General features: G+C 51.6%; 1 protein-coding gene across 1 annotated transcript in view; it reads right to left on the bottom strand.

Annotated features, from left to right (window-relative positions):
- Positions 1–713: 713 nt before the first annotated feature.
- The window catches only part of CUNH1orf127 (chromosome unknown C1orf127 homolog), a 28502-nt gene continuing 17299 nt past the window's right edge, over positions 714–11916 (bottom strand). Inside the window, exons 6-12 of the mRNA XM_051173879.1 lie at positions 11007–11045; positions 9208–9345; positions 8625–8709; positions 7420–7616; positions 6910–7033; positions 2212–2402; positions 714–1793 (exon numbers count right to left, since the gene is read on the bottom strand). Of these exons, the coding sequence (XP_051029836.1) occupies positions 714–1793; positions 2212–2402; positions 6910–7033; positions 7420–7616; positions 8625–8709; positions 9208–9345; positions 11007–11045 (1854 nt within the window). The remainder of the gene's footprint in view (positions 1794–2211; positions 2403–6909; positions 7034–7419; positions 7617–8624; positions 8710–9207; positions 9346–11006; positions 11046–11916) is intronic.

Raw genomic sequence — 11916 nt, 5'->3', positions numbered from 1 at the left:
CTGATTATTTATTTATTTATTTAGTTTGCGCTCTGGGCGGGCATTGCTGCCGGCCTCCTCTTCTTGGCTGCATTTCAAATCCTACTTCCAGCCACAGGTCGGCCTGGAGCGGGTGAGGCACTGCCCTCTCAGGGATGCAATGAATGTGGTTCTGGCCCAGGCCACAGCTGGGGTTCTCAGCCACTGAGCTTGGGAGCTCTGGGTCATCACTGCAGGTCAATGGGTCTGTCCGAGCCAGAGGGGTACCAGCTGCTGCCATAGAAACCACAAGATGTGATGAACAGAAAGCAAGTCAGTGCTCCATCCTCCCTCCCTGGAGATCCTGCATGCTTGTGCAGGGCTCGGTACCCGAGTCCTTGTTCACCCCCTTCAATGACCCCACCGGGGAGGAACTAATGTTACTTCCATTCAACCGATGAGGAAACTGACACACAGAAAGACTAGTTCCAAAGCTAGACAGGGATCAGAGCCCTGGACATGGGTGGGCCCAGCTCTAAGGACTGCGTACTGCCCAGATTTAATAGTGAGATGTAAAACACAGCTGGGCCAGCTCAGAGAGGCCAAGGGCTCTCATGCCGTCTCAGCCCTCTTCCTGAAGGGAAGTGTGAGCATACCAAACCATGTCCTCCCTTTCCCGTGTGCCTCCCTTCCCTGGACACTCCTATGACTCACCCCCGAAGTCTGTTGACCCACCCCTCTCCATGTGCTAAAGCTCAGGGAGCTCTTGGCTCTCCGGTGCCATCGGGGATCAGGATTCCAGGCTCACTGGAGTGGAGCAATATGGCTTCTGTAGGGGCCAGAAGGCTTTGGGTGTGTGAAGGTAGGGGACTGGCTGTGTGTGCAGCCCGCAGCTCATGCCAACCCTCAGGCCACACAGGCACTGGCTCCAACAGTAAGGTCCTGTCCACACCTCCTTCAGAAGTAGTTGCAGGCTTCTCAGAGGTGGACGTCAGAAGGTTCCTGGGAAGTGTTGCCTGGGGAACTGCTGGGCCCACACTGTGTCTCCCAGGGAGCTCGGGACTTGAGGTCCCCAGATGGGTACTAATATATGGCTGCCTCCCTCTTGGGGTGGTAAAGGTGACATCAGTTCCCAACAAGACAGTGAGTCCCAGGCCTTCTATGCTGTGACTTGGTTCTGAGGTTGACAGGTCCAGATACCCTCTGGCCTCCTCTCCAGAGGGATCCTGGTCATTCTGCAACGGCTCCTCAGCCTTGATTATCGGTAGCATCTCCTGAGGCCTTCTGGGAGCGTGGTGGAAAATCAACCCCTCTTCAGTCAGGCTGCTTGGGAAAGGCCTTGTCAATGGTCGGAACTCCTCACTGTTGTGGGCAGGCTCCCCTGGGATGGGCCCCTTGAACTCTGTCGATTTCACAGTCTCTCTTGCCAATTCTTCCAGCGGGAAGGGACTTCCTGATGGCTGGGCAGGATCCTGGGAAGGTCCTCTTGGAACTTCAGTTAGGGGAACAGATTGTTCAAAACCTAGGAGCATTTGAGGCCCATCAGATCTCCAAGAAGGCCGTGGAGGAGAGGAGACTTCTGAAGACAAATGTGTGGTCATGGAAGTGGGAGACAGGAAGACCGGTTGTGAGGGTCTGGGGCCAGTCTGGGAAGCTTCCATGGACTCTGAGGAGAGTGTAGCTGGAGCCCATGGGTGTGGAATTAAATCTACTTTGTTTGGAGGAGTCTGAGGACCATGATGCTCTTGAATTGCACTGGGGAAAGGGGAAGCAGTTGACACCCAGCTTCCTCCTTCCGGTCTGGTTATTTGCATGAATGGCACTGCTGGTTCCAGCTGCAGAGAGAGAAAAAGCATCAGAAATAAAAGCATATGGCCCCAGCCACACTGTGAACCTCAGCCCAGAGAAGGTTATGGGGCAGTGGTCTCAGGCTGGGCTTCTAGGCCTGCCTCCGGGACCCCCACTCCAGACTATTGGAGCATGTCTGTTTTTGGCCCCCTTGTGAAGAATACAGCTGCTATCTCTATTTCTACCTCCTTCAATCACATCTCTCTGGACACAGGAAGGCTGAGAGCCAGGTCGGACAGATGAAAAGGCTCTGCCCTTAGGTGGGAGCTCATTAGGCCCCTGCTTTCCCTGAGAATGAATGATCGTGAGAGAAAGGGCTTAGACGCAGTTGAGGTCATCATTGCTTCACGGGGACCAGACTCTTGGGTAGGGAACAGCATGCCGTGAACACAGCTGTGGATTTGCCTTGATGGTTTCTTTAGCAGGCTGATGCACAACACGCTGAAGGGGCTCATCCAGGGCAGCCGTTTGTGGGATCTGGAACTGGTGAGAGGCAGCAGACGGTACTTCTGCTGAAGCAGTCTCCCATCCAGGGGACAGGGTGGGTGGGGTAGTCCTCAGTGTGGCTGTTGAGTCCAGCAACTCTTCTCTCGGACCTTCCAAGATGGAAAGCAGAAGTCAGCCTTCCCCCTAAGGAAGCGAAATCTTCCTGACATTTGTGATAAAGGCCGTGGGCATTCATCCCCTTCCCAGTGGCCAGCACTGAGCTAGGAGTTGTCCTCATGACCACACCTCACGGACCTTTAAAATTCAATTAGATATGCTAGAAGTGCAGCTAAGTTGATAGAATGCTTGCTTGCCTTAGCATGCACAAGGCCCTGAGTTCAACCTCTGGCATGACGATGTAAACCAAGTACATCAGCACACACCTGTAATCCCAGCAATTGAGAAGGTGTGGGCTAAAGGAGCACAAGTTCAAGGTCATCCTTGACTAGATAGCAAGTTCCAGGTCAGTCTGTGCTTGGGACTCCGTTTCAAAACCTAACAAACTTAGAATACATAAATCCAGGTTTCTGGGAAAATCACCTGACTCCTGCTCACTGCCCAGCCTGCACGCTACCACCTGGTTTCATTTTAGAGCCATCTCCTACAATGCACTGATTGGCTCAGCCCCAGGAATCGATCAGAACTGGGTAATAATGCCTGCCTGGCCGTTCTCAGGTTAACCAGCCCAAGTACTGTTGATGTCCTAGACCAGACCATGTGTTCTGGGTGGCAGGCCATCTTGTGCATTGTAAGATGGTCAACAGCATCCTTGCCCTCCAGAACCAGATGCCAGTGGCATCCTCCCCACATGCTAAGCAGCAATTTCTAATCTGAAGGTCCAGCACACCCACTGGACAGGCTGTACGCTTGTTAAAAGGGTGAGATTTTGTAGGGATTTTGTTGTGAGGCGATGTTTGAGACAGGCTTTCCATATGTGCCTAGGCTGTTCTTGAACTCACCACCCTTCCTCCCGTGGCAGGCACGAGATCAGCTTCACACAGAACAATGACCAGACTTGGCCACCGGGCAGAGTCTCCCTCCTGACCAGGCAGAGACCCCTCAACTGTGTCTCCAGAGAAGTCAGGCCTGTCCCCTGAGGGGGACTCTGGTGGCTCCTGCTGCCAGACTGGCTGCCACTCCTTCCTTTGCTGAAGTCCTCTGGCGCTGTATCGCCTTCCCCTGGGTCCTGGATGCCCTTACCCTCACTGGTTTATACGTCTTACCTGACCTCTCCCCAGCATTTCCACCCAGGTCCGCTCAGTCACATATGAACATGTTTAATTACGGGAAACACATGTGCCACACAGTACATGTGGAGAACTTGCATGAGCCACTTCATCCCTTTTGCCACATGGGTCCTGGAGATTGAAGTCAGGCTGGCAGGCTCTGCAGCAAGCACCTTTACCTGCTGAGCCATTTTCTAGGCTTCACCCCGTCTTCAGAAGATGAAGACAACTGTCAACACACCTCCCCCTCCCCCCACCGCCATGGACACCCCCCACCGCCATCGACACCCCCCACGAGCTCTCAGAAGCCACCATTGAAAGCAATTAAGATAGTCTTAAACACTTTTGTTTGGATTTGGTTTTCATTTTGTCAGGGGAAGAGGGAGACTTAAGAAGAAAAAAAAAAAAAAAAAACCTGTAACCTGGGGCTGAAGAGATGGCTTGGTGGTTAAGAGCACTTGCTGCTCTTTCAGAGGACCTGGGTTCCGTTCCCAGCACTGACATGGTGTGTCACGACCACCTGTAACTCTAATTCCAGGATCTGATGCCCTCTTCTGATTCTGAGGGCTCAGGGACACACATGTAGGCAAAACACCTATCCGCAAAAAACTAAAATGAACTAAAGTCAAAAAGAAGAGTCGCACATAGGCGACCCATTCACGGTCTAACCTGAATCACAGACTGACAAAAGAAAGACATTTTGTAAAAATTCCTGATGAAAATCGGATCTACGGCACTTTTAAGTGGTTACTAAAAGCAAAAGCTGGAGAAGAAGAATGTATGAGACAGCCCCTGATTGCCAGTCTTCCAGACTGCAGGGGAAGGCAGGAGCGAAGGCAGAGACTATAAAAAGAACAGAAAGCTCTAGAAGCTTCAAGGAGGTGCAGAGGAGGTGCACTGGGGACCAGGGAGGGGAGAGATTCACTCCGGCTCCTGATATGAAATTAATAAAACCAGAAAGGGAACATTCTTTCCCCGTGTAAATCTTCCCAGGGAGGGGAAAAAAAAATCCTCCTAAAATGTTTTTATTGCTGTTGCTATTTTCGTATTTATTCATTATCTCCCTGTGAACAACCTACCTACCCTTCAGAGGCCAGGACAAAGCCCATCCCATCCTCAGCACCTCCCCCTGAGCCCACCTGCCCTCCCCGAGATCCCATAGACACCTCTTATCTCCCCTTACAAGCTGCTGGACAGACCCCATCTGGTGGCCTCTGTTCCCTCCCAGCTCTCTCCCCCATTGCAAGCGCTTGCTGAATCCTGGATGGGTAGAGTTCCAACCCTCCCTTTCAAAAATCAGTATCAGTGCCGCAGGAAACCGTTAAAACAAAAGCAGCCGAAACATGTAAAAACTTTTGAGAAATACTTCCATTTTTAGCAGACGGTTTAGAGCTTGACCCGTCCTCACGCCCAGCCCCACCCCCCACACCCCCCACCCCCGACCCATCCCGCCTTTGTCTTTGTTTCTAATTCTGAGTTTGGGGCTAGATGTGGTAGGCAGTCCCCCTTTTAATCTTTAAATATAGTTCTGAATATAATTACATTTTTATGCAGCACCGAGACATCATATCCTGGTAACGGGGCATTCTTGCACTATTAACATCTGAGTTCAATCTCCTTCCCGTCTGTCTTCTATTGAAGACAGTTAGGAAGTCTGAGATGAAAGTGACTGACATCATTTGTGAATTATGTGTATTTCCTCATGCTGGATCTGAATGGGTTTTGCTCCTGGTGGTTTTGCGTGTGTGAATACCAGGTTGTCTGGTAATCCGGCCTTCGCCAAACCCCCACCTCAACAGGGGTTGCAGCATCCCGTGCTGAGCTCGCACACAGAGGGTTTACAGGGCAGCTCGCCTTGGATGAAGGATGCAACTCGGAGTCTTTGCCAGGGAGTCTGAGGCACTGACCTGAGGCACTGGAGCCCACACAGAGATGGCAGGATGCACCGAAATGAAAATGGGGCATCGTGTACCAGGTGCTCTCCTGAGTCACCACCTTCTAATGCAGTGTTGTGACAGGCTCTGGGATCCTTACGTTCTGGATCGAAAAGAAAACTCAGGTGGGAACTAGGGAGGTGGCTCAGTGGGTGGTGTGGTTACCTAGCACCCGCGGAGCCCTCGGTTGGATGTCTAGTACGTCACCGTCACGAACTGACCAGAGTGGCACATGCCTGGAACCTTAACTCTTGTGGGCTAGAGGCAGAAGGACCAGAAGTCAACATGATCTTTGACTATGTGGTGAGTTTTAAGGCCAGCGTGGGCTGAATGAGTCTCTGATTGTCCCAAAAACCAAACCAAAAACTGAGACAACATTGAGGAGTAGCAGTCGCCTACAGACCCCACACCCGGGAAGCCGAGGGAACAACCGAGGCTTGCTAAGACCCTGTCTCAAAATCAAAAATGAGCAGAGCAGTGGTGGTGACATCTCTAATCCCTGCACTCGGGAGGCAGAGGCAGGGGGATCATTGTGAGTTTGAGGCCAGCCTGGTCTACAGAGTTAGTTCCAGGACAGAAAACCAAAAATGAATAGAAAAATAAACCTAAATATAAAGATAAAGGTTAGTCAGTAAAGTGTTTGCCACACAAGAGTAAGAATGAAGATCTGATTCAGATCTCTGGATCCCCTGTTTGAAAAGAAAGCAAAAAGACAAAAGCTATGGGGCTGGAGAGGTGGCTCAGTGGTAAAAACACTGGCTGCTCTCCCAGAGGACCAGGTTTGATCCCCAGCACCCACGTGGCTGTGACTCCCGGTCCAAGGATCAGAGCAACTCCCTGAGCACTTGAGAGGCAGAGACAGGAGGATCCTTAAAGTTTGCTCGCTGGTCAGAGTAGCTGACTAGGGAAGCTACAGGTTCATCCAGAGACTCAGTCTCAAAAAAAAGTTGAGTGAGTAAGGTAGACATTATCAACCTTTGGCTTCCACATACATGTGCACAAAACACTCATGTTCACACACACACTCTCTCACACACACACACTCACACACATTTACACACACCCTCACATACACATACCCACACATTTACACACTCACACACTCACACACACAATTCACATTCACACACTCACACACACACACTCACACACACAATTCACATTCACACACACACACACACACACTCGAGGCTGAGTTGGGAAGTTGAAGCACTCCTGCCTCTGTCTCCCATCCACAGCCAGGTACCTTTTCACCATTCAGGACCTAGGCCTCTCTTTACCTCAGCCAGGTCCAGCAATATGCCTGACAGAGCTGCTAAGCTGCTTAGATGCTGGAGCTCCCTGTCCAGAGAATAAAACCCTGCCAGAGGAGAATGAAGCCAGAGCAGGGAACGAATGAGACCTTGTATGGCGTGTGCCTGTCACCAGCAGGCATGCTTTCATGGCTCCTCACTCACCCACACACTGGAAGAAGTTCTCCACTGTCCAGTGCTCTAGGGAGACCATCTCTGCAAAGGCCAGGCTCAGGTCCACCCTGTAGAAAGCTTGAGTCCCTGGGGATTCTTTGGCCTCTGGGCATGGCTGTGGGGCAGCAAGGCATTGGTTACATATGACAAGATACATCCCATGTCCTATGGTTATCCCTGATGGGCCCAAAACAAAGCTAAGCCTCTATGACATAAATGGGAAGGCCAACACCCAGCTAGCCCCCAAAAGACCTGCTCTCTGTATTTGTTTTCCCTTTGGTATTTCGAGACAGTTTCTCTGTAGCTTTCAGAAGCTGTCCTGGAACTTGTTCTGTAGACCAGGCTGGCCTTGAACTCACAAAGATCCTCCTGCCTCTGCCTCCTGAGTGCTGGGATTAAAGGTGTGCATCACTACTGCCTGGTTGCTCTCTGCTTTTCTGATTTCAGCCCAAGCAGGAGGCCTCAGAAGAAGCAGCAAGGCGGTGCCACCAGGACACTGACCTGGTCCTGGAGCAGCATCAGTGCCGGTATGCTGACGACCACGAAGTCTCTGTCCTCAGCCACCCTGAAGGTGTTGGACTGGTGCACCCGGAGGGATCTGGGACTCAGAAACTCTTCCACCCCGGCTCCTCTCCTGACCAAACCCAGTCTCTGCTTGGGGATATGAACTGAGATCTCCGACCCTGGCTGGGACGATGCTGGAACGGGAAGGAAACATGACTCCGAAAATGAGCTGCAAGCATGCAGGGCCTTAGCTGGGCCACACCTGTTAGCAGCCCCACTGGGACTTGATGTCCTGAGACCATACCTTCATCGACAAAAGAAAAAAAAACAGAGAGAGGAAAAAGGCCAGCCTGTCTAGCTCTCAGAGGATGCTGCCATTCGAGAAGGTCTCTGGAAAAGCAGGTGCCAGGAACAGGCTGGCTGGCCTTTCTCTGCCAAGACTGTTTTCTATGACCCTGCCTGGTGCCCCTTCCATTCCAAGCTGCCGTGGGGAAACAACTCATATCAGTTGTTTACACTTTAGCAAGAATCTTGTTGTGTCAGCCCTCTCATGGGGACACTCTGAGCCAGCTCTGCAGCTGCTAAATGAAAGCATTTGTCTCCAAATAAAGATATTCCAAATAGTACCAACAGGGTGGGAGATGTGTATGGACTCAGCAGGGACATCCCCCAAGGCTGCTGGGCTCCCCGGGGTTCTCGTTCTGAAAGGTATTCCATGATAAAATTCTAACCTCACCTCTCATCTACCCACACAGGACAAAGCCTCTGTCTGTCTAACTTTGCATAGTGAGATCTTTAGAGGTCAGCAGAATGCTTCCAGACTCCTGGCCTCTTCACAATGCACAAGGTGCATGGGAAGTGGGGGATTGGGGGGTAGCACCTCTAAACCTTGCAGAATAAGACCACAGACCCTTTTACCCATCTCTGTCCTCACAGTCCCTAGAGCCTGCCTTGGATCCCCAGAAGTTCCCAGCCCCCAGGTCTGAAGCCTGCAGTAGATAGTACTGTCCATAGTCACACTTCACACCCCACTCAGACTGCTCCCACATCCCGGAAAACTCCTCTCCGCACCAAGCATTTCAGAAGTCCTCAGTCAAGGTGGGGGCTAAGAAGAGGAGAGGCAGAATGGGGCAGGGGAACAAGGTGTTTGGAGAAAACAGGAGTGACGGACAGTGGGCATCAGGAGCTCTCCTGTGTCTTACCCAGTGGGCATGCAGCCTTGAGGGAGTAGGCATAGGAACCGCTCACCAGCCAGAGTGGCAGGAGCTCCAGGGAAGTGTTCCACACCTGGGGAAGGAGGAAGGTCCCCACTGTGGCCACTGTGCCTTCCAGAGGCACACTCCCTCTGTAAGTGTCCACCCTATTCACTCCACCTTTCATCTCATCTCTGAACAAAGCCCCAGGAGTCGGAGCCCAGGAGAGGGCCTGTTGCTCCAGCACAACCAGGAAATATTATTTAGCCAGGATATTTTTAGCAGGAAGCAAGCTCGGAGCAAATGTCATGTGAGCCGTCTTCTCTTACACGGCAACTTTGGGCTATTTAAAGAGATGGTAATTACGCTCCTGCCACCATGATCAGGGCGCGCTGAATACATGATTGCCGAAGCCCCTCATCTGCCGAGCAGAGCACTTTACACTAATGGGGCCCAATTTTCAAAGCTGCCTGCCTAAATCTGTCCAGTCTCACAGGTGGACACGTGAACTGGCACGTCAGGGTGACAAAGTGCTCCTGCCAGGCTGCAGGGCCTCCCTCAAGCTCAGCGTGGCCCACCGTCCGCCACTGACCTTCTCTCTCTGAAGAAGTCCTTGTCTTGGGCTTTGGATGGTGACTGTGCTGGAGCCAATGTCCACATCTAACCCCATCAAGCTGGCATCCTCCAGAGAAGCCACCAGCTCCCCTCGAAGGGACAGCAACCACGGGGACTGAAGACATAAGACAAAGTCACAATCCAGCTGCCCAGGAGACATGCTCATCTGGGCTCCAGGAGCATGGGTGTTTGAGGGGAGGGGACGCAAGAGGATGATGGGGTCACAGAAAGGACCAATTGGCCAAGAAGTAAGACAGCAGCTGTTTACATGTGCTGGCACCCCTATATTTCAGGGGAGCAGACCTCCCATAGCGGTGCTTGGATACAGATGAGCATCCTGGGCCCCTAAGAGCAGGGCTAGCCACTCAGCCTATGTACTACCCAGGCCAGCATAACTGGCATTCTGTTGCCCTGGGCTCTCGTTTGGGGTTTTAAATAAAGATGCTGCCTAGTAATGCAAGAGGTGTAGGAAGGAAGCACACCCCAGTCCAGGACTGGGAAAGACGTTAAGACAAATGGCGTGCGTGGATTCCAAAGACTCAAAGGATGTGAGGTTGAGGAGGGCTTGGCCTTCCTGGTGACTGTGGGAACCCCTAAGACCAGGAGAAAAAGTTAGCCTGGAATAGTGGCTTATGCCTGTATTCTTAACACTGAAGCAGGAGGATTTCCATAATTTAAATAACAGCTTGGGTTAATAAAACCTCGTCTTAAAACAACAAAAACTGGGAGCTGGGGCATAGCTTAGTTGGTTAAGTGATTGCCTAGCACACCTCAGGTTTGATTCCTCTTCTCAACTGTTTAAAAAAAAAAAAAAAAAAAAAAAAAAAAAGCTGGGTGGTGGTGGTGTATGCCTTTAATCCCAGCACTCTGGAGGCAGACACAGGAGGATCTCTGAGTTCGAGGCCAGACTGGTCTACAGAGTGAGTCCACAACAGTCAGGACTATAGAAAAATCCTGTCCTGGGAAAGAAAAAAAAAAAAAAAAAGGCATGGTGCTACACACCCACTCAGGAGGTAGGGGACAGCAAGATGCTTTAGCAGGTAAAGACTACTTGCTGCCAACCTGATGACCTGAGTTCGGCCCTTAAGACCCACATAGTAGAAGAAGGAGATTCAATTCCTTCCTTGGCACTCACGAAATAGAGGCAAGAGGACCAAAAATTCAAGGTTATCCTCAGCTACTTAGTGAATACAAGGCCACCCTGGGCTTACCTGAGACTGTATCTCAAAAAAAAAAAAAAAAAAAAAAAAAAAAAGGGTAGGTCTGAGGATTGTGGTACATGTCTTTGATCCCAGCATTCAGGAAGCAGAGGCAGATTGATCTCCGTGAATTCAAGGCCAGCCTGGCCTACACAGAAACTTCCAGGCCAATCAGGTTTACATAGTGAAACTCTGCCTCAAAAGAGAGGGAAAGAGGGAAGGGGCTGATAAAGAGGAGAGTTTGGGTACCACTGGAGCCTTGCAAAGGAGCCAGCTCCTGCCACTGCGAACCTTTCAGAGGGAATCTTAGTATATAGTAGGACCCAGAGGCTTTCTCCCCAGCACGGTTCTGCCAGGTTTTTTCCCCCAGACAGCTTCTACATGGAGGGCGCTGGGCATGGGAGGGGGGAGGCTTGGGGGGGCCCAGTTCTGCCAAGACTCAGGCCCACAAAGGTCACTACTGTCCTCAGACACTCTCCACAAAAGGGCCATAGGAGAGTGACAACCTCCGGCCTCAGAGCCTCCGGAGCGCCAAGCCTAGAAGAACCTATCAGAACAATGCTCTTTCTTCACCTACCTGTCCACCATCCATCTGAGGAGGCAGGGGCCTAGAGACCTGCAGAACAGAGAGGAAGAACCATCTGCAAACTGTGGGCAAAGGCGAGCGAGCAAGGGCTTCTGCAATTGGCGCAGCAGGGGTCCAACGAGAGCGCCATGCCGCTCCGATTGTTTGCTCATTAAGACAAGAAAATCATTTATGTTCTGGGACTCAAGTGTCAACAGACCCAGGGAAATGTCGTCCCAGCTGCTGCCCTGGGCCAGGCCAACAGGGCAGCTGGAGTGTGGAACACAGCTGGCAAGGCGGAGGGTGGGTGTGTGCAACATGACCCTGTAGCTGGGACTCTGTAGGGTGGTTCCCAGGCTCTCCCTCCCGCTCATTACACCTCCATCGCCTCCTCCTCGCTGTTCCTTTACCTGTGGACTCCAATAAGCAAAGGGAGAGGAGTGTGTGCACCCAGGCACCATGCTTCAGATGCTAAACCACCTCAGGCTCCCCCAGTGAAGAACGCTAAATGCTAAAATAAATAAGGATATAAGGATGGACTCGGGCAAACCTGGACGGCTGGCCCCTCACTGTACCTGAGCCTCGGGATGTGGGCAAGGGACCTGCCTGCACCCAGCTGTCCTCTTATCTACACTTCCTTTATTATATTATGTATGTATTTATTATGTCAATGTGGGGAGGGCACGCATCTGCCACAGTGTGCATGCAGGGGTCCAAGAAAAACTTGGGGGAGTCAGTTGTCTCTTTCCACCACCTAGATCCTGGAGACGACGGAACTCAAGTTGTCAGGCTTGGGTGGGAGAGTGCCTCTAACCACTGAGCCATCTCACAGCCCTCCTTTTACCTGCCTGTTACCTCAACCCCACCCCCTTTGCCTTTGCTGCAAGTGTGGGCAGGGATATTGAGGCACAGGACAGGATCA

This window comes from Phodopus roborovskii, unplaced genomic scaffold (assembly GCF_943737965.1).
Source record: "Phodopus roborovskii unplaced genomic scaffold, PHOROB, whole genome shotgun sequence".
In the NCBI taxonomy this organism is placed as follows: domain Eukaryota; kingdom Metazoa; phylum Chordata; class Mammalia; order Rodentia; family Cricetidae; genus Phodopus; species Phodopus roborovskii.
The sequence above is the reverse complement of the archived record's forward strand: the minus strand, read 5'-3'. Positions and strand labels throughout refer to the sequence as shown.